The 23,539-nt window shown below is 39.8% G+C and overlaps 1 protein-coding gene across 2 annotated transcripts in view; it reads left to right on the top strand.

Moving 5' to 3' along the window:
* LOC139393149 (diacylglycerol kinase delta) overlaps positions 1 to 23,539 on the top strand; it is a 108,356-nt gene that overhangs the window by 70,036 nt on the left and 14,781 nt on the right. For both annotated transcript variants that reach the window (XM_071141522.1, XM_071141523.1), the window contains 7 exons: positions 191 to 319; positions 2,845 to 2,941; positions 3,299 to 3,409; positions 4,251 to 4,347; positions 4,869 to 4,976; positions 13,695 to 13,808; positions 22,504 to 22,638. In XM_071141522.1, the coding sequence (XP_070997623.1) occupies positions 191 to 319; positions 2,845 to 2,941; positions 3,299 to 3,409; positions 4,251 to 4,347; positions 4,869 to 4,976; positions 13,695 to 13,808; positions 22,504 to 22,638 (791 nt within the window). The remainder of the gene's footprint in view (positions 1 to 190; positions 320 to 2,844; positions 2,942 to 3,298; positions 3,410 to 4,250; positions 4,348 to 4,868; positions 4,977 to 13,694; positions 13,809 to 22,503; positions 22,639 to 23,539) is intronic.

Here is a 23,539-nt window from a genome sequence, read left to right as displayed (position 1 = left end):
TAAATTGTTTTTAATTGCATGCCCTAATGAATACGGCCCAGACGATAAGGATTATTTTAATTAAAGATGCGTGCCTATTTAGTATTGAAGATTTTCACTTATAAATGTGCATTTTTCAAATTTAAGGAGTGGGCCTTTAATCAAGATCCCAGTGTCTCATGTCTTTCTGTGTCTTTGTTTCATCCTGTAGTGTCCAAGACTCCTTGTGAGAAGCTCATCAGCAAAGGAAGCCTGTCAGTGGGCAGTTCTGCGTTACTTCCCGCCCAGACAGGAAGTCGCGAGAACATGCCGATGCTCAACACCAAGATCCTCTACCCAAGTAAGGGCATAAATTCTCACCAGCTCTGTACCGAGGGCCCTCAGTTCCCTAATCCCAAATCAACCCCTACTCCCTTGGACACTATTGTACACTGTAGTGCTGTGCGATTAGTGCTTTTTGAAGTCTGTTCGATTATAAAAAACAAATCACAATTTTCAATATCTTTTTTAAACAAATGCACTATGCATTATGTGGGTTGAATGCTGTAACAACACAGAATAAAACAAATAATAAAAGTCCCTGGATAGTAGTGACTGCCCATTACTGTTAATCACTTAAAACCATCAGTTATTCACATTACTTTACTTTAATAAAATATTTCAGTTGGTGTATATAACATTTGTTTTGTTTGATCATATTATTTAATTCCAAGTAATCATCTCATCTCTATAGAACTGCTGCCTATGCTGTCTGACAAAATCACTATTTTAGTAGTTCTTCAAAGCAAAGTACAGTTGAAGTTGGAAGTTTACATGCACTTAGATTGGAGTCATTAAAACTAGTTTTTAAACCACTCCACAATTTTCTTATTAACAAACTATAGCTTTTGCAAGTTGGTTAGGACGTCTACTTTGTCCAACAATTGTTTACAGACAGATTATTTAACATATAGTTCACTGTATCACAGTTCCAGTGGGTCAGAAGTCTACAAGTTGACTGTGCCTCTAAACAGCTTGGAAAATTCCAGTAAATGATGTCATTGTTTTAGAAGCTTCTGATAGGCTAATTGACATAATTTGAGTCACTTGGAGGTGTACCTGTGGATGTCAAGGCCTACCTTCAAACTCAGTGCTTCTTTGCTTTACATCATGGGGAAATCAGCTAAGACCTCTTGTCTGGTTCTGGTTCATCCTTGGGAGCAATTTCCAAATGCCTGAAGGTACCACGTTCATCTGTACAAACAATAGTATGCAAGTATAAACTCCATGGGACCACGCAGCCATCATACGGCTCAGGAAGGAGATGCGTTCTGTCTCCTGGAGATGAACGTACTTTGGTGCAAAAAGTGCAAATAAATCCCAGAACACCAGCAAAGGACCTTGTGAAGATGCTGGAGGAAACCGGTACAAAAGTATCTATATCCAAAGTCAAACGAGTCCTATAACCTGGAAGGCCGCACAGCAAGGAAGAAGCCACTACTCCAAAATCGCCATTAAAAAAGAGACCAAGTTCGTACTTTTTGGAGAAATGTCCTCTGGTCTGATTAAACCAAAATAGAACTGTTTGGCCATAATGACCATCCCAGTTTGTAGGAAAAGGGGGCGGCTTGCAAGCTGAAGAACACCATCCCAACCGTGAAGAACGGGGGTGGCAGCATCATGTTGTGGGGGTGCTATTCTGCACCAGGGACTGGTGCACTTCACAAAATAGACTGCATCATGAGGAAATAAAATTATGTGGATATATTGAAGCAACATCTCAAGACATCAGTCAGGAAGTGAAAGCTTGGTCGCAAATGTGTCTTCCAAATGGACAATGACCCCTAGCATACTTCCAAAGCTGTGGCAAAATGGCTTAAAGACAACAAAGTCAAGTTATTGGAGTGGCCATCACAAAGCCCTGACCTCAATCCCATAGAAAATGTATGGGCAGAACTGAAAAAGGATGTGCAAGCAAGGAGGCCTACAAACCTTACTCAGTTACACCAGCTCAGGAGGAATGGGCCAAAATTCACCCAATTTATTGTGGGAAGCTTGTGGAAGGCTTCCCGAAACGTTTGACCCAAGTTAAACAATTTAAAGACAATGCTACCAAATACTAATTGAGTGTTTGTAAACTTCTGACCCACTGGGAATGTGATGAAAGAAATAAAAGCTTAAATAAATCATTCTCTCTACTATTATTCTGACATTTCACATTCTTAAAATAACGTGGTGATCCTAACTGACCTAAAACAGGGAATTTTTACTAGGATTAATGTCAGGAATTGTGAAAAACTGAGTTTAAATGTATTTGGTTAAGGTGTATGTAAACTTCCGACTTCAACTGTAAATAAGGCATACATTTAGGACTGCTGAATACCAACTATCAATCACTTAGATCATGTATTATCAGGTAAATATACCTTGCTAAGAAACTGCCTACTATGTATCCCCTCATGGTCCACATTCTTCTGTCCCTTACGTAGCAGGCGAAAAAGAAACACAGACCTGACAAGTATCCACGCAATGGATTATGGTCATTGTAGAGTTAGGGTAGCCCAGAAAACTTGATAATTATGTAGAACATTGGCCTGTAGGTCACTACAGCTCCCAACTACAACGCACAGTTTTGGCATCTCTAGAGAAACTCACATTGAGCTCATTGAACTCACAGAAAATTGAATTCAAATAATTGAACCAACGTTGGACAATTATTTGTTTAAATAACAAAAAATTGCTGACATTTTGGTTAGTCGCTCAGCTCTAGTGCACCGACTTTTAACAATATTACACTTTATATTCCTGTGATATACTTTTGCTCTCTTTGTGCTCAATTATCTGTCAGTGTGTGTTAAATGTGTGTGTGTTTATGTGTGTGTTCAGGTCTCAAGCCTGGTATCTCTGGCTCCCTCTCCAGCAGTTCAGTCATCAGCAGACTGCTGGTCAATGCTGACTCCTTCAGCTGCGACCCAGAGACCTTGTGAGTGTCCCGTTTCAGTCTTTCTCCTCCTTCCCTTAAAGGGTTAGTTAACTTTTTAGGTTTTTAGATTATTTTCAACTCAACTGTTGTTATTTCATCCAAACCGTTTGTAGGTTTTTAGCTGGTTATTAAACAACATCAAGAATCTCCTGACCAGTGTCTTTGGAGCATGGAGCAATGCTAGTGGAAATGGATTGAACTAGCTAGTGGTGTATTGAAAATGAGTTTTGCCTTCCTCTTTCCATGTTTCTGCTTTCCCCATGCGTTTGAAGTGAACTATCACTTTAAGCCCAACCTCATCATCATCTACCTTTTGCCCCAGAGTTGTGAGTGACCATATACTGTGTTTGGTTTCAGTGACTGCTACACTGAGAAATGTGTGATGAACAACTACTTTGGGATCGGCCTGGATGCTAAGATCTCACTGGACTTCAACAATAAGAGGGATGAGCATCCAGAGAAGTGCAGGTAACTGAGGAATGAGGCAGAGCCTCTTGTCTGCTAACTAAACCAGATACACCCAGTACTGGATAGGGTGATAAGCAGAGATGGAGTCTGATCTCGTGGTCTTTTGTCTTGAGACCGCATAAATACAGTGTTGGTCTGGTCATGGTCTCAGTACACAGGGTCTGAAAAACGCTTTCAGTGCAAACTTATACGACAAAAATTACATAAAGTATGTAGAAAAGATTATGGAAATAACAATCACCTAAGTAAAACAAAACAGTCGGGGAGAATCGAAAATTCAAAAAACTATTCATTCAGGAGTATTTTTGTCTTGGCTGACCGGGCAAGAAGGGCACACCAATTGGGGCCCACTTTGATTTTCTTATAATGTTTGAGCATAAGAACACAGCGTTAAGCCAAGGAAAAATGCTCAGAATTGTATGAAATGACTCCCCGTCAGTGCATTTTCGTGATTATTTGGACAAAAACCTTTGCAAAATGTCTGTATTGCCGCAGCAAAATCAAGCATTTTTGGAAGAAACACCCAAAATCTGTTTATAGTTCAGACACTTTGTCCTTTAGAATAGCAATTCTAACCAGTTCTGTGCTACTGCTCTCCACAAAGAGCCTAACCTTTGTTTGTTGAACATAAAGTACATTTCTTTGTGTGTGTGTGTGTGTGTGTGTGTGTGTGTGTGTGTGTGTGTGTGTGTGTGTGTGTGTGTGTGTGTGTGTGTGTGTGTGTGTGTGTGTGTGTGTGTGTGTGTGTGTGTGTGTGTGTGTGTGTGTGTGTGTGTGTGTGTGTGTGTGTGTGTGTTGTGGCTCAGTCACTGTGTTCATTTGTGGTTCGGTCTGTGTTAAGGAGTCGCACCAAAAACATGATGTGGTACGGGGTTCTGGGCACCAAGGAGCTGCTGCATCGCACCTACAAGAACCTAGAGCAGAAGGTATTGTTGGAGGTAAGAAAACACAACAGCAGCCAAGTTGGTGCAACTAAGGGTACGGCCACATTGAGATTTTGTCTGAATATTCTGGGTGGAGCCAATGGTTTTTCAATGGGTGTCATCCATTGCTGGATGAATGACAATGGAGATGAGTTGACATTGTCCAACAAAAAACTTGTCCGACAAAGAACAATATATTCGCCTTTGTTCGTGCGCAACTCATCCGTAAAAAAAAGCAGAGATGCGTTAACATTTCAACAGACAAAAACGGACAATGATGAACGTCATATACTATTTTATATGTGCCATGCGCCTCAGTGTGCCATACACTAAAGAGACTTGACTGTCATACCATAACACTTACCCTGACCCTAACCCTGTTGGGCATTCTGGAATTGGCATATCCGTTTTTAGACTTTTCAATTAATGTCTGGTGGTGTTAATTGTGATTGTGGGAGTTTGTAACCGAACATATGCAGACAGTTTTGTTCTGTTACTGTATGACAATGTGTGTGTGTGTGTGTGTGTGTGTTTAGTGCGACGGGAGGCCTATCCCCCTCCCCAGCCTGCAGGGCATAGCTGTCCTGAACATCCCAAGCTATGCAGGCGGCACCAACTTCTGGGGCGGGACCAAAGAGGATGATGTAAGTGTCATCAAAACCCTCTCTTTGTGTTGTTGTTGCATAAGTTCAATATGACTCTATAGGCAGCTGGATATTTTTTTATAACACTAATACATAAAGATTATATGACATTGTAACAGTACTCACATGTTTCTTCCACATTTTTGTTTTTAATGTTACTAAAGCATCTTTAGGCCATTGTTATGTAAATCACATGTATTCATAATATTTTTATAATAATAATTATTATTATTTATCCCCTTCCCTTTACAAAACCAGAATACCCCCTGGACAAATCTTACCCATTTCACATCAATCCCCCCCCAGTCAGCGTTCATGTGTGACTAACCACATATGAGATATACAATGAGTGTATAAAACATGCTCTTTTCATGACATAGACTGGCCAGGTGAATCCAGGTGAAAGTTATGATCCCTTATTGATGTCACTTGTTAAATAGATGAAGGGGAGGAGATGGGTTAAAAAATAAGCCTTGAGACATGGATTGTGTATGTGTGCCATTCAGAGGGTTCAAAACATATTGATGCAGTAGTAGCTAAGATGGGGGGGAAGTCTGTCTATAATAAAGCAATGCTCTGCCTTAACACTATCAACAAGGCAGGTCCTACAGTCCCTAGACTACTGTTGAGTCGTGTGTTCAGATGCCACAAAAAAGGACTTAGGAAAATTGCAATTGGTTCAGAACAGGGCAGGACGGTTGGTCCTTGAATGTACACAAAGAGCTAATATTAATAATATGCATGTCAATCTCTCCTGGCTGAAAGTGGAGGAGAGATTGACTTCATCACCACTTTTATTTATGAGTGGTGTTGACATGTTGAATGCACCAAGCTGTCTGTCTAAACTACTGGCACACACCTCGGACACCCATGCATACCCCACAAGACGAGGTCTCTTCACAGTCCACAAGTCCAGAACAAACAATGGGAGGCACACAGTACTACATAGAGCCATGACTACATGGAACTCTATTCCACATCAAGTTACTGATGCAAGCAGTAAAATTAGATTTAAAAAACAGATGAAAAAACAGTTTATGGAATAGCGGGAAGCAACACAAACATTGGCACAAACACATGCATACACACACACACACAATAACATACGCCCGTTACATACACATGGATTTAGTACTGTAGATGCAGTGGAAGTCGGAAGATTACATACACATTAGCCAAATACATTTAAACTCAGTTTTTCACAATTCCTGACATTAATCCTCTTAAAAATGTCCTGTCTTAGGTCAGTTAGGATCACCACATTATTTTAAGAATGTGAAATATCAGAATAATAGTAGAGAGAATGATTTATTTCAGCTTGTATTTCTTTCATCACATTCCCGGTGGGTCAGAAGTTTACATACACTCAATTAGTATTTGGTAGCATTGTCTTTAAATTGTTTAACTTGGGTCAAACGTTTCGGGAAGCCTTCCACAAGCTTCCCACAATAAATTGGGTGAATTTTTTGGGTGAAACGCTGAAGTTTGTGTAAATGTGAATTGAATGTAGGAGAATAACACACAATAGATCTGGTTTAGATAAAACAATGAAAAATATATAATAATATATATACATTTACAAAATAACATGGGTAACTATTTACACACTTTGAATATTTGGAAGACCCTCAGTCCTCTATCAAATCAAATCTATTTATATAGCCCCAGCCTAAAACCCCAAACAGCAAGCAATGCAGGTGTAGAAGCACGGTGGCTAGGAAAAACTCCCTAGAAAGGCAAAAACCTAGGAAGAAACCTAGAGAGGAACCAGGCTATGAGGGGTGGCCAGTCCTCTTCTGGCTGTGCCGGGTGGAGATCACAGTGGTTGTAGAGGGTGCAACAGGACAGCAGCTCAAGAGTAAAAATTAACAGTTTAGGGTTCCATAGCCGAAGGCAGAACAGTTGAAACTGGAACAGCGGCAAGGCCAGGTGGACTGAGGACAGCAAGGAGTCATCATGCTAGGTAGTCCTGACGCATGGTCCTAGAGCTCAGGTCCTCCGAGAGAGAGACAGAGAGAATTAGAGAGAGCATACTTAACCTGTAGTGACACCCCATCCCGTGAACGGGACCGTTGTCATCATCTGACACTAATTAGAATAACGCAACGGACATAAATCTTCCTAGAAAATATTCCTATTCATGAAAATCACAAGTGAAATATATTGGAACACAGCTTAGCCTTTTGTTAATCACCCTGTCATCTCAGATTTTCAAAATATGCTTTACAGCCAATGCTAGACAAGCATTTGTGTAAGTTTATCATAGCCTAGCATAGCATTATGCCTTGCTAGCAGCAGGCAACCTTGTCACGGAAATCAGAAAAGCAATCAAATTAAATAGTTTACCTTTGATGAACTTTGGATGTTTTCACTCACGAGACTCCCAGGTAGACAGCCAAAGTTCGGCTACCTCTGTATTTTACGTGAGAATCTCTCTCGGAGCCACCATGTGACCACTTACGCAATGTGGCCGCCTACGGCTATTCTTCAACAGAAATGCGTAAAACTACGTCACAATGCTGAAGACACCTTGGGGAATACGTAGAAAGCGTAAGCTCGTTGATGGTACATTCACAGCTGAAGGAAGTCATTGGAACGCAGCGCTTTCAAAACCTGGGACACTTCCGGATTGGATTTTTCTCAGGCTTTCGCCTGCAACATCAGTTCTGTTATACTCACAGACAATATCTTTACAGTTTTGGAAACGTTAGAGTGTTTTCTATCCAAAGCTGTCAATTATATGCATATTCTAGCATCTTTTCCTGACAAAATATCCCGTTTAAACGGGAACGTTCTTTTTCAAAAAATGAAAATACTGCCCCCTAACACCACACAGGACACCGGATAAGACTCCCATTCGGAGTCAGTGTCACCGTGAAAGAAAATGTTCAGTTAGAATAGTTTCACATATGAGCCCTGTATCAACAGGTATAATAAACAGATATACAGTGCCTTGCGAAAGTATTCGGCCCCCGTGAACTTTGCGACCTTTTGCCACATTTCAGGCTTCAAACATAAAGATATAAAACTGTATTTTTTTGTGAAGAATCAACAACAAGTGGGACACAATCATGAAGTGGAACGACATTTATTGGATATTTCAAACTTTTTTAACAAATCAAAAACTGAAAAATTGGGCGTGCAAAATTATTCAGCCCCTTTACTTTCAGTGCAGCAAACTCTCTCCAGAAGTTCAGTGAGGATCTCTGAATGATCCAATGTTGACCTAAATGACTAATGATGATAAATACAATCCACCTGTGTGTAATCAAGTCTCCGTATAAATGCACCTGCACTGTGATAGTCTCAGAGGTCCGTTAAAAGCGCAGAGAGCATCATGAAGAACAAGGAACACACCAGGCAGGTCATGGTTTGGGCATGCTTTTCTTCAGCAGGGACAGGGAAGATGGTTAAAATTGAGGTGGGAAGTCCATAGGACAACAATCAGGTATATTGCACAAATCTGGCCTTTATGGAAGAGTGGCAAGAAGAAAGCCATTTCTTAAAGATATCCATAAAAAGTGTTGTTTAAAGTTTGCCACAAGCCACCTGGGAGACACACCAAACATGTGGAAGAAGGTGCTCTGGTCAGATGAAACCAAAATTGAACTTTTTGGCAACAATGCAAAACGTTATGTTTGGCGTAAAAGCAACACAGCTGAACACACCATCCCCACTGTCAAACATGGTGGTGGCAGCATCATGGTTTGGGCATGCTTTTCTTCAGCAAGAAAACCTGATGGAGTCTGCAAAAGACCTGAGACTGGAACGGAGATTTGTCTTCCAACAAGACAATGATCCAAAACATAAAGCAAAATCTACAATGGAATGGTTCAAAAATAAACATATCCAGGTGTTAGAATGGCCAAGTCAAAGTCCAGGCCTGAATCCAATCGAGAATGTGTGGAAAGAACTGAAAACTGCTGTTCACAAATGCTCTCCATCCAACCTCACTGAGCTCGAGCTGTTTTGCAAGGAGGAATGGGAAAAAAATTCAGTCTCTCGATGTGCAAAACTGATAGAGACATACCCCAAGCGACTTACAGCTGTAATCGCAGCAAAAGGTGGCGCTACAAAGTATTAACTTAAGGGGGCTGAATAATTTTGCACGCCCAATTTTGTTGTTGTTGATTCTTCACAAAAAAATACAGTTTTATATCTTTATGTTTGAAGCCTGAAATGTGGCAAAAGGTCGCAAAGTTCAAGGGGGCCGAATACTTTCGCAAGGCACTGTATATAGAGAGTTGAAGGTTGAATATATTAGGTTGAATATATTATTATATTATTATTACCTGCTAGATCTACTGTCTCTTTTATATTATGACATTCCAGCTAGATCTACTGTCTTTATTATATTACAACAGACCAGCTGTATCTACTGTCTCCATTTCACTTTGGCCATTGATGTGGTCCTGCCCTCTCCTCAACAGCCTCAAATAGGCTATTTCATGTGGGTTGGGGTGGGGCGGCAGGCACACGCATCTCACATTTCATGACATTACATGTTTATATATTGCTTCTAAATGTAAAAACAAAATCACAAATAATATTTAATATTATTAATTTCAAACAAGGGCATTAGCATGATAAGAACTTACCAGTCCAAAACGATGTCCTCTCCCGTTCAAAAATTATTCCTCCACAATCGCTAAATGAAGCGTCCTACAACAATCTCTGTCTCACCTTCCCAATCAATTTATTCTAAAATTGTGTGTACATCTGTATATCTAGACTTAGATTTAGCTTTCCCTGACTTAGTCGCCATAATGATTGATATATAAACAGCTGAATCTGCGCGTTCACCAAACAATGCAGTGCGTAATATGCGTAGCTCTTTCCGGTATGAAACTTCAATAGCGAATGACTCACTTTACGCTGACGCTTACTACATGGGTTGGTCTTGCAACACATAAACATGGCGTATTGCCGTTTAGCTCAGTGGACATCCAGCCAACTTGACACTATGGGAAGCATTGGAGTCAACATGGGCCAGCATCCCTGTGGAATGCTTTCGACACCTTGTAGAGTTCATTACACATTGAGGCTGTTCTGAGGGCAAAAGGGAGTGTATCTCAATATTAGGAAGGTGTTCCTAATGTTTTGTACACTCAGTGTGTACAGTGCATTCGGATGATCTTCTTCTGTTGGCACTCCAAAAGGTCCCAGATACATCACAAATTGTCCTTTTGTTCGATAATGTATTTCTTTATATCCATAAAAACTCAGTTTTGCTGGCGCGCTTCAGTCAATAATCCACCCAGTTTCCCTCCATCAAAATGCATACAAAATGAATACCAAACGTTACTGATAAACTTTTCCAAACAAAAATGTTTAGAATCAAACCTTAGTTACCCTAATATGTAAATAAACGATAAAATTTCAGATGGAGAATCGTTATTGCCTTTACCGGAGAAAAATACCAAAGAACACGCTCTCATCCACGCACTTGGAAACACTACAGACAAAATGGGAGCCACCTAGAAAAACTACAATTTCTGGCTAATTTATCCAAAAACCAGCATGAAACTCTTTCTAAAGACTGTTGACATCTAGTGGAAGCCCTAGGAACTGCAATCTGGGAGGATTTCGCCTTATAATAAAAGTGTCAGCCATTGAAAACAGTGGTAGGCTGAAAAAGTTTTTTTGGAGGGTGGGATGGTTTGTCCTCGGGGTTTCGCCTGCCATATCAGTTATGTTATACTCACAGACATTATTTTAACAGTTTTAGAGTAAAATACTGCCCCCATACCCAAAAGAGGTTAAGCCATTTTGCCATAACTTTGAAAGTATGTTTGGGGTCACCGTCCATTTGTTTTGCTTCAATATATCCACATAATTTATTTTCCTCATGAGAGATGCAAACCGTAGTCTGGATTTATGGCCCCTTGACTTTTTCCACATTTTGTTAAGTAACAGACTTATTCTAAAATGTATTAAAATGTTTTTCCCTATCATCAATCTACACACAATACCCCATTATGACAAAGCAACAAATGTTTTTTAGAAATTTTTGCTAATTTATAAAAAAATGAAAAAATGAAAAAAAAACTGACCCTTTACTCAGCACTTTGTTGAAGCACCTTTGGCAGTGATTACAGCCTCAAGTCTTCTTCGGTATGATGCTTGCAGATCCTCTCAAGCTCTGTTAGGTTGGATGGGGAGTGTCGCCGCACAGCTATTTTCAGGTCTCTCCAGAGATGTTCGATTGGGTTCAAGTCTGGGCTCTGGCTGGGCTACTCAAGATAATTCAGAGACTTGTCTTGGCTGTGTGGTTAGGGTCGTTGTCCTGTTGGAAGGTCGCCCCAGTCTGAGGTCCAGAGCGCTCTAGAGCAGGTTTTGATCAAGGATCTCTCTAGTTTGCTCCGTTCATCTTTGCCTCGATCCTGACTAGTCTCCCAGTCCCTGCCACTGAAAAACATCCCCACAGCATCATGCTGCCACCATCATGCTTCACCGTAGAGAAGGTGCCTTATTTACTCCAGACGTGATACTTGGCATTCAGGCAAAAGAGTTCAATCTTGGTTTCATCAGATCAGAGAATCTTGTTTCTCATGGTCTGAGAGTCCTTTGGGTGCCTTTTGGCAAACTCCAAACGGGCTGTTACTGCGGAGTGGCTTCCATCTGGTCACTCTACCATAAAGGCCTAATTGATGTAGTGCTGCAGAGATGGTTGTCCTTCTGGAAGGTTGTCCCATCTCCACAGAGGAACTCTAGAGCTCTGTCAGAGTGACCATTGGGTTTTTGGTCACCTCCCTGACCAAGGCCCTTCTCACTCGATTGCTCAGTTTGGCCGGGCAGCCAGCTCTTGGAAGAGTCTTGGTGGTTCCAAACCTCTTCCATTTAATAATGATGGAGACCACTGTGTTCTTTGGGGACCTTCAATGCTGCAGAAAGGTTTTGGTAGCCTTCCCCAGATCCTGTCTCGGAGCTCTATGGACTATCCCTTTGACCTCATGGCTTGGATTTTGCTCTGGCATGCACTGTGAAACCTTATATAGACAGGTGTGTGCCTTTCCAAATCTTGTCTAATCAATTGAATATACCACAGGTGGACTCTAATCAAGTTGTAGAAACATCTCAAGGATGGTCAATGGAAACAGAATGCACCTGAGCTCAATTTCGAGTCTCATAGCAAATGGTGTGAATAAGTTTCTGTCTTTGGTGTTTAATAAAGTTGCAAACATTTTAAAAACACTGTTTTCACTTCGTGTGTAGATTACTGAGGAAATTGTTTCATTTAATCCATTTTAGACTAAGGCTGTAACATTACAAAATGTAGAAATAGTCAAGGGGTCTGAATACTTTCTGAAGGCACAGTATGTTCACACCCCCTGACTTTAATTTTTTTGTGTTACAGCCTGAATTTAAAATCAATTACATTTAGAATTTTTTTGTCACTGGCCTACATACAATACCCCATAATGTGCGTGGAATTATGTTTTTCAAAATGTTTACAAATTAATTTGAAAAAACACAGACATGTCTGAGTCAATAAGTATTCAACACCTTGGTTATGGCAAGCCTGAATAAGTTTAAGAGTAAACATTTGCTTACCAAGTCAAATAAGGCAAAGGACCAAACAGATTTAATCGCAAATATCAGGGAGGTTTTCCAATGCCTCACAAAGAAGGGCACCTATTGGTAGATGTGTAAAGTACGAAAACCAGACATTGAATATCCATTTGAGTATGGTGAAGTTGTTAATTACACATTGGAGTGTTTATCAATACACAGTTACTACAAAGATACAGGCGTCCTTCCTAACTCAGTTGCCGGAGAGGACGGTGACTGCTCACAGATTTTTTACATTTACCCACCTACCAGTAAGTGCTCTTCTTTACGAGGCATTGGAAAACCTCCCTGGTCTTTGTAATTTAATCTTTGTTTGAAATTCACTGCTCGACTGAGGGACCTTACAGATTATTGTATGTGCGTGGTACAGAGATGAGGTAGTCATTCATGTTATACACTATTATTGCACACAGTGTGCACTTATTTAGGCTTGCCATAACAAAGGGTTTGAATACTTATTGACTCAAGACATTTCAGCTTTTAGTTTTTATTAATTTGAATAAAAGTCTAAAAACATAATTCCATGAATGTGGTATTGTGTGTGTGTAAGCCAGTGATACAGCCTCAATTGAATCTATTTTAAATTCAGGCTGTAGCACAACAATGTTTTGAATAGGTCAAGGGGTGTGAATACATGTGCCGAGGAGTGTTGCCACTTGACCACAGCTCTGCACAATATATTTGGAATTTACACTGAGTCTACAAAACATATGAAACACCTGCTCTTTCTATGACACCAACTGACCAGGTGAATCCAGGTGAAAAATCCACTTCAGTCAGTGTAGATGAAGGGGAGACGGGTAAAAACATATACTTTTAAGCCTTGAGACATGGATTGTGTATGTGTGCCGTTCAGATGGTGAATGTGCAAAAGACAAAATATTTAAGTGCCTTTGAGTGGGGTATGGTAGCAGGTGCCCGGCACACCGGTTTGAGTGTGTCAAGAATGCTCAAAAGTTTCCTTTGTGTATCAAGAATGGTCCACCACCCAAAGGACATCCAGCCAACTTGACACAACTATGGGAAGCATTGGAGTCAACATGGGCCTTGTAGAGCTCATGCCCCAATGACTCAATATTAGGAAGGTGTTCCTAATGTTTTGTACAATCAGTTTATGTAAAAAATGACATGTCCTCATCCCTGCAGACGTTCACGGCGCCGTCCTTTGACGATAAGATCCTGGAGGTGGTGGCGGTGTTTGGCAGCATTCAAATGGCTGTGTCCAGAGTCATCAACCTGCAGCACCACCGTATCGCACAGGTAACACACACAACATTTTCACAAACTCTGAGAGTGTGGAATCCCTCCACATCCTCATAGAGGATCTAGATACTTTTTCAAACCTCTCTGGATTAAAACCAAATTGGGATAAATATTATGTATTCGAACACAAGAAAAGACAACTTTTACATTACCGTGTAGTTTACCAATAAAGTTTTCTGACGGGGATGTGGACGTACTCAGTATACATATCCCGAAAGCAAGAAATAATTTCACTCCAATACATTTTTATAGAAATTTAGCAAAAGTAGATAAGATCTTGCTGCCGTGGGAAGGAAAATAGCTGTCTATTTGTGGAAAATTCTGCCTGATTTATCTCTTTAGTCACATCACAGTTGACCTATTTGCTTATGGTTTTGCTTACACCTAGCAACCTGTTTTTTTTTTATTATATGAGCAAAAAATATTGATTTTTTTGGGGAATTGCCTATTTATGTAATGAATATGAATTCGGAGTGCAGAAATGATTAAATATTAAAGCATTAGACCTTTCACTAAAGGCGTCAGTCATACAAAAGTTATACTTAAACCAATCTGGTTCTCTTGCAAATTAGTAAGAATGTCTCATCCGATGTTCAAGAATGGTTTTCCCATTATTCAGATTACAGCCGCTCACTTTCGGTTATTTGAAAACAAAATTATCTCAAAAATATAAAAAGTTGGTTGCAATTTCAGTTTAATCCACCAGAAAAGACAGAAGAAATAATACAACAAATATTGTGATTAAACTCAAGTATACTAATTGATATAAACCGTTATAAAAAAAAATATATATACATTTACAAAAAGTTATAATATTTGTAAATTATATCATCAATAGGACTGGTGGAGTTATGTCACACATGGAGCTAACACAAATATCTGGAAATGTATGCTCTACCCAAAATTACAACCAAGTAATTGCAGCATTACCACAAAAATGGAAGAGGCAAGTGGAAGGGGGAAAAAGTAAGGAACTTGTCTGTCGGCCCTGCATTATGGCTGCAATCCCGTTAACAAGAGCGATATGACAACAACCAGTGAAAGTACAGGGCGCCATATTCAAAAGAACAGAAATCTCATAATTAAAATTCCTCAAACATACATGTATCTTATATGGTTTTCAAGGTAGTCTTGTTGTTAATCCCACCACAGTGTCCAATTTCAAATAGGATTTACGGGGAAAGCACCACAAACGAATATGTTAGGTCACCAACAACTCACTAAAATACACAGCCAATTTTACCAGCCAAAGAGAGAGAGAAAAAAAGCACAAATAGAGATCAAATTAATCACTAACCTTTGATAATCTTCATCAGATGACACTCATAGGACTTCATGTTACACAATGCATGTATGTTGTGTTTGATAAAGTTCATATTTATATAAAAAAATCTGAGTTTACATTGGCACGTTCACTAGTTCCAAAAACATCCAGTGATTTTGCATAGCCACATCGATTCAACAGAAATACTCATCATAAATGTAGATGATAAGACAAGTTATACACATGGAATTATAGATATACCTCTCCTTAATGCAACCGCTGTGTCAGATTTCAAAAAAACTTTACGGAAAAATAAAACCATGCAATAATCTGAGACGGCGCTCAGAATAATAGTCGCATAGCCGCCATGTTGGAGTCAACTATAACCATAAATTACATGCTAAATATTCCCTTACCTTTGATGATCTTCATCAGAAAGTCTCCAAGGAATCCCAGCTCCACAATAAATGCTTGATTTGTTCGATAATGTCCATTATTTATGTCCAATTAGCTACTTTTGTTAGCGCGTTTGGTACACCTATCCAAACACTGGAGCTGGTCGACAGTTTCTTCGGACAAAAACTTCAAAAAGTTATATTACAGGTCGAAGAAACATTTCAAACTAACTACGGAATCAATCATTAGGATGTTTTTAACATATAGCTTCAATAGTTCCAACCGGAGAATTGCTTTGTGTCTAGAGGATGAACAGAACGCAGGAAGATATCATTTGCTTTGCGCGTGACCTGGAACTGGCACTCTGCCAGTAGTCTGATGCATTCTGTTCTTATTCAGCCCCACTTCACAGCAGAATCTTCATTCATATCTAACAGGGATTTCAAAAGGGAATGGTTTGCCAATATACCAGCCTCAGATTTCTCACTTCCTGTTTGGATTCCTTCTCAGGATTTTGCCTGTCATATGAGTTCTGTTATACTCACAGACATCATTCAAACAGTTTCAGAAACGTCAGAGTGTTTTCTATCCAATACTAATAATAATATGCATATATTAGCAAATGAGACTGAGGAGCAGGCCATTTACTCTGGGCACCTTTCATCCAAGCTACTCAATAGTGCTCCTGCAGCCATAAGAAGTTAAAGACCAAAATTGGTTAAAAAAAATTGTGATGAATAAAATTATACCAGTTTCATTTAAGGATCAAAAATGAGACAGATGTGCCATATAGATTCCAAAATAGTTGGGAAGAAATGTTCGATTCCGTGGCAGATGGGTTATGAATTGATACGCAAAACGACACTGTCCATATGTAGCTCAGTTTTGGTCACAGGTCCAGGAATGGCTGAAGAATTGCAGCATTTACCTGGAGCTAATGGTGCAAATAGCAATACTGGGTGATTTAAAAAGTCATAGTCAATTGATCAATAATATAATAATACTTTTAGCAAAAATCTTTGTGCAATATTGCTTTTGATATGATTTTCTGGTAATTTGTTAGTTTTTTCAATAATTTATTTAGTGCTTCTCAGTTTTAAGCGGTATATTTTCAAAATTCATAAGTACCAATCTCTAAACTGATAACACTTGTAATGCTCCCTATCTTTATAGTCAGAACCTTTGATTGTGCTTTCACCCTTGAGTCATTCATGAAAAATGTATGTTTTCCGTGAAATACCATGAGAACATTTTCATTTAGTCACCAATACATCAGATATATTGGCTTACCATTTTAGTCATGTTAACTTCCATTTAATCCAATAGCAAAACATACAAGATACACATTTCGAAACTATTCTTTTTGAAGTCCTTAATAGAAATAATAGTAGATGGTAAATATCATTTTCATACAGTTCTTGACAAAAAACATTTTATTTTATCATTTTTAACCAATGGCAGGTTTCATTATCCTTAGACATTACATACATAGGACAAATCATCAGGAATAAGGGTATTGTAAAGCAGTTGGGGACTAACAATGTAGCATGGTGTGGTATGCCATTTCTGCCGTATCCAACACTGTACAAGATCACCTTTTCGACGTGACTTGTCAACTGATACAGTATTGCCTGTCTCTCTGCTTGAAGCCACATTCATATATAATTTGGTTTTACCTTCCAACATACAGTGGGGCAAAAACATATTTAGTCAGCCACCAATTGTGCAAGTTCTCCCACTTAAAAAGATGAGAGAGGCCTGTAATGTTCATCATAGGTACACTTCAACTATGACGGACAAAATGAGAAAAAAATCCAGAAAATCACATTGTAGGATTTTTTTTATGAATTTATTTGCAAGTTATGGTGGAAAATAAGTATTTGGTCAATAACAAAAGTTTATCTCAATACTTTGTTGGCAATGACAGAGGTCAGTCTTCACAAGGTTTTCACACACTGTTGCTGGTATTTTGGCCTATTCCTCCATGCAGATCTCCTCTAGAGCAGTGATGTTTTGGGGCTGTTGCTGGGCAACACGGACTTTCAACTCCCTCCAAAGATTTTCTATGGGGTTGAGATCTGGAGACTGGCTAGGCCACTCCAGGACCTTGAAATGCTTTTTACGAAGCCACTCCTTCGTTGCCCGGGCGGTGTGTTTGGGATCATTGTCATGCTGAAAGACCCAGCCACGTTTCATCTTCAATGCCCTTGCTGATGGAAGGAGGTTTTCACTCAAAATCTCACGATACATGGCCTCATTCATTCTTTCCTTTACACGGATCAGTCGTCCTGGTCCCTTTGCAGAAAAACAGCCCCAAAGCATGATGTTTCCACCCCCATGCTTTACAGTAGGTATGGTGTTCTTTGGATGCAACTCAGCATTCTTTGTCCTCCAAACACGACGAGTTCAGTTTTTACCAAAAAGTTATATTTTGGTTTCATCTGACCATATGACATTCTCACAATCTTCTTCTGGATCATCCAAATGCTCTCTAGCAAACTTCAGATGGGCCTGGACATGTACTGGCTTAAGCAGGGGGACACGTCTGGCACTGCAGGATTTGAGTCCCTGGCGGTGTAGTGTGTTACTGATGGTAGGCTTTGTTACTTTGGTCCCAGCTCTCTGCAGGTCATTGTGGTTCTGGATTTTTTGCTCACCGTTCTTGTGATCATTTTGACCCCACGGGGTGAGATCTTGCGTGGAGCCCCAGACGGAGGGAGATTATCAGTGGTCTTGTATGTCTTCCATTTCCTAATAATTGCTCCCACAGTTGATTTCTTCCCATTCTTCCCAGCCTGGTGCAGGTCTACAATTTTGTTTCTGGTGTCCTTTGACAGCTCTTTGGTCTTGGCCATAGTCGAGTTTGGAGTGTGACTGTTTGAGGTTGTGTCTTTTATACTGATAACAAGTTCAAACAGGTGCCACTAATACAGGTAACGAGTGGAGGACAGGGGAGCCTCTTAAAGAAGAAGTTACAGGTCTGTTAGAGCCAGAAATCTTGCTTGTTTGTAGGTGACCAAATACTTATTTTCCACCATAATTTGCAAATAAATTCATAAAAAATCCTACAATGTGATTTTCTGGATTTTTTTTCTCATTTTGTCTGTCATAGTTGAAGTGTACCTATGATGAAAATTACAGGCCTCTCTCATCTTTTTAAGTGGGAGAACATGCACAATTGTTGGCTGACTAAATACTTTTTTGCCCCACTGTAAATTGATGCCAAATTGATACATTTGAGGTAAAAATATAGAATTTCAGTGTTCAGCAGATATCAAACTACACTGAGTATACCAAACATTAGGAACACCTAATATTGAGTTGCACCCCCCTTTGCCCTCAGAATAGCCTCAATTCGTCAGGGCATGGACTCAACAAGGTGTCGAAAGCGTTCCACACGGATGCTGGCCAAATTAACTCCAATGCGTCCCACAGTTGTTTCAAGTTAGCTGGATGTCCTTTGGGTGCTGGACTATTCTTGATACACACGGGAGACACTTTAGCGTGAAAAACGCATCAGCGCTGCAGTTCTTGACACAAACCAGTGCGCTTGGCACCTACTACCAATGTTCCCTCTAATTTGTTTTGTCATTGAGCAAATGTCAGGTCTTCTGAGTGCAAACTTGAACGTTGTGAAAATTTAACTAGTGACATCAATAAGAGATAGCTTTCACCTGTATTCACCTGGACAGTCTGTCAGGGAAGGAGCAGGTGTCCTTCATGTTTTGTATGCTCATTGTATATACAGTACGTTAACCAAGCCATACAGTGCCTTGCGAAAGTATTCGGCCCCCTTGAACTTTGCGACCTTTTGCCACATTTCAGGCTTCAAACATAAAGATATAAAACTGTATTTTTTTGTGAAGAATCAACAACAAGTGGGACACAATCATGAAGTGGAACGACATTTATTGGATATTTCAAACTTTTTTAACAAATCAAAAACTGAAAAATTGGGCGTGCAAAATTATTCAGCCCCTTTACTTTCAGTGCAGCAAACTCTCTCCAGAAGTTCAGTGAGGATCTCTGAATGATCCAATGTTGACCTAAATGACTAATGATGATAAATACAATCCACCTGTGTGTAATCAAGTCTCCGTATAAATGCACCTGCACTGTGATAGTCTCAGAGGTCCGTTAAAAGCGCAGAGAGCATCATGAAGAACAAGGAACACACCAGGCAGGTCCGAGATACTGTTGTGAAGAAGTTTAAAGCCGGATTTGGATACAAAAAGATTTCCCAAGCTTTAAACATCCCAAGGAGCACTGTGCAAGCGATAATATTGAAATGGAAGGAGTATCAGACCACTGCAAATCTACCAAGACCTGGCCGTCCCTCTAAACTTTCAGCTCATACAAGGAGAAGACTGATCAGAGATGCAGCCAAGAGGCCCATGATCACTCTGGATGAACTGCAGAGATCTACAGCTGAGGTGGGAGACTCTGTCCATAGGACAACAATCAGTCGTATATTGCACAAATCTGGCCTTTATGGAAGAGTGGCAAGAAGAAAGCCATTTCTTAAAGATATCCATAAAAAGTGTCGTTTAAAGTTTGCCACAAGCCACCTGGGAGACACACCAAACATGTGGAAGAAGGTGCTCTGGTCAGATGAAACCAAAATTGAACTTTTTGGCAACAATGCAAAACGTTATGTTTGGCGTAAAAGCAACACAGCTCATCACCCTGAACACACCATCCCCACTGTCAAACATTGTGGTGGCAGCATCATGGTTTGGGCATGCTTTTCTTCATCAGGGACAGGGAAGATGGTTAAAATTGATGGGAAGATGGATGGAGCCAAATACAGGACCATTCTGGAAGAAAACCTGATGGAGTCTGCAAAAGACCTGAGACTGGGACGGAGATTTGTCTTCCAACAAGACAATGATCCAAAACATAAAGCAAAATCTACAATGGAATGGTTCAAAAATAAACATATCCAGGTGTTAGAATGGCCAAGTCAAAGTCCAGACCTGAATCCAATCGAGAATGTGTGGAAAGAACTGAAAACTGCTGTTCACAAATGCTCTCCATCCAACCTCACTGAGCTCGAGCTGTTTTGCAAGGAGGAATGGGAAAAAATGTCAGTCTCTCGATGTGCAAAACTGATAGAGACATACCCCAAGCAACTTACAGCTGTAATCGCAGCAAAAGGTGGAGCTACAAAGTATTAACTTAAGGGGGGGGCTTCCATTTGAAGCTGGAAATGAGCTCATTGTTATGGGATGTATCCAAAGAAAATCACTAGAAAACAGTTTAAACAAATGCAAATGCGGCTACTTTACTGTTATTCTGGCTGCATGTTTTGACGTGACTGTAAGAGCCGTAGTTGGATAGCTAGCAACCAAGTGTGAAGAACGTTGCCAGCCAGTATGTCAATGGAACGTTTAGAAGGAACGACTGGGTCGCGTCTCTAGCAACCGAATCGATAGAATGAACGACCGGCCGGCTTGGGTAGCAACCCTAGATATGTGTCGGGACTACAGTTGAAGTCGGAAGTTTACATACACCTTAGCCAAATACATTTAAACTCAGCTTTTCACAATTCTTATTAACACCCGTGCCAATATATCCTCCAAACACCGGCTTCGAGCGATTTATCACTTTTATATAATTGCTGAACACTGTAAAATTCTATATTCTTACATCATAAATGTGTCAATTGGCATGCATTTATGTTGGAAGGTGAAACCAAATCAAATCATGAGGCTGTAAATAGTACATCATCCTCCATCAGCCAGTGTGTTTTGATAGTGACTTTTTCCACTTTGTCCTATCTGCTACCATTTTGAATGATCGTGTAGTGTACAATGCACTGCTGAAATACCTGGGTTATATTTAACAATATACACTCATTATCTCAGTTGAAAAGTCACATAGAAAATTATATGTTATACATTGTTACATGGGGCAGAAATGGCATACACACACCGTGCTACTGCAATACAATACCCCTTTTTTTATGATTTGTCAATTCGTATGTTCTGTATTCAGTAAGAATAATTCAACTGTAAGACTGAAATAATTCTCAACACGCTCTCAACCTGACATTGAAAACAAAGCATAAAAAATGTGGTTTGCAAAACAAAAAGATAATGTAAAGAAAAATGTTATAGCCTAATACTGTATGGAAAATTATATTTACCATCTACTATTGCTTTTCAAACACTGAAAAAAGCATTGTTTAGAAAATGTACCTTGCATTTTTTGCTATTGAATTAAACAAAATGTTCTCATGGTATTTCATGGAAAACATAAATGTTGCATGAATGACTCAGGGGTGAAAGATGTGTTCAGCTCCAATGAATGCACAATCAAAGGTACTGAACAAAATACAAGTGTCATCACTTTTGTACTTTTTGAAAATATACCACTTACATCTGTAAAATGCACCAAAGTAATTGAAAACATTTTCAATATTTTAATTTAAGGGATAGTTCACCAAAATCAGGAAATAACATTTTGGTTACCTTTCCCTGTAGGCAGTCTATGTACAAGGTATGACAGCAATCCACAGTATCCATTGATTTGGACAACAAATGGTAAAAAGTTTGCATTTGGAAACAGTGGCCAGGTAAACAAAAGCAAATCATGGATTGCTGTCATACCTTGTCCATAGACTGCTTACAGGGTAAGGAAACCAATTAGTAATTTTGTAATTTGGGTGAACTATCCCTTTTTAAATGGAAGCATATACAGTGTGCAGGCCTTTGTGTTATTCTAATGTACCGTGCATTCGGAAAGTATTCGGACCCCTTGACTTTTTCCACATTTTGTTACGTTACAGCCTTATTCTAAAATAGATTTTCCTTTTCAATCTATGTACAATACCCCATAATGACAAAGGGAAAACAGGTTTTAGAACATTTTGCAAATGTATTTATTCAGACCCTTTGCTATGAGACTCGAAATTGAGCTTAGGTGCATCCTGTTTCCATTGATCATCCTTCAGATTTTTTATACAATTTTCTTGGTTTCATAGCATACTGTCTGGTTGAATGTTTCTCCCCATTTGCTCTCCTATTGCAGTGTCGTACAGTGAAGATCACCATCCTTGGGGATGAGGGTGTGCCGGTGCAGGTGGACGGAGAGGCCTGGGTCCAGCCCCCGGGGTACATCAAGATTATCCACAAGAACCGAACGCAGACTCTCACCAGAGACCGAGTGAGTACACATCTATGGGGTCACATATTTTAAATTACATTTGTATTGATGTTCGAGGAATTAGAGGGATTGTAGAGTGCTGAGTACCAGGCAGTTAGCAAGTTTTATAGACTACTAATGACCATCAGCAGTATCAGAGCTTGGAGAAGCCTAATTACCGTGACTACGTGGAATTTGACTGCCGTCATGACTAGTGATCGCCGGTGTAGCGCTAATACGGTCACCGTAACAGCTCTACTCATGCTATTTATGTTAGTACAGGGTGAGCTGCACAAAGTGGACTTCCTACTAAGGCACACCGCCACAGTGCTAACAGTATAACTCTGCTTCATAGGCACATGAATACTGCATACAGTACAGTGGTTCCTCCTTTAAAAGTTGCGAGCTTACACCGCGGGACTTAGAGTTACCCGGAGTCACGGCTTCATTGCTCCAGACCACCGCAAGGGGGAGTTAGAGCACTCATTATGCATTTGGGTCCCAAGGTTTCTATATGACCAGTCATATCGAGTGGTTCCAATGACGAATTTGACGCAAGCCACCCGTCCCTGGTGACTTTCTTCAGCAAAGATGCCTGACAAAACATTATGGTTGAAGCAAATTTAAGTAACTATAACATCATAGCGAGTCAAGCTAAAAATGTACACTTGAGAGGAATATGTTAGTTAACTTCTTGACACTACCTATCCCGTTAGCGAGATAATTGTCATCAACAACTGCTGAATTGCATAGCGCCACATTCAAATAATATTACTAAAAATACTTATATTCATGAAATCACAAGTGCAATATAGCAAAAGACAGCTTAGCATTTTGTTAATCCACTTGTCGTTTCAGATTTTGAAAATATGCTTTACAGCGAAAGCAATCCAAGCGTTTGTGTAAGTTTATCGATCACTAG

Source organism: Oncorhynchus clarkii, chromosome 33 (genome assembly GCF_045791955.1).
Source record: "Oncorhynchus clarkii lewisi isolate Uvic-CL-2024 chromosome 33, UVic_Ocla_1.0, whole genome shotgun sequence".
Classification (NCBI taxonomy): Eukaryota; Metazoa; Chordata; class Actinopteri; order Salmoniformes; family Salmonidae; genus Oncorhynchus; species Oncorhynchus clarkii.
This window is presented reverse-complemented; position numbering and strand designations above follow the sequence as displayed.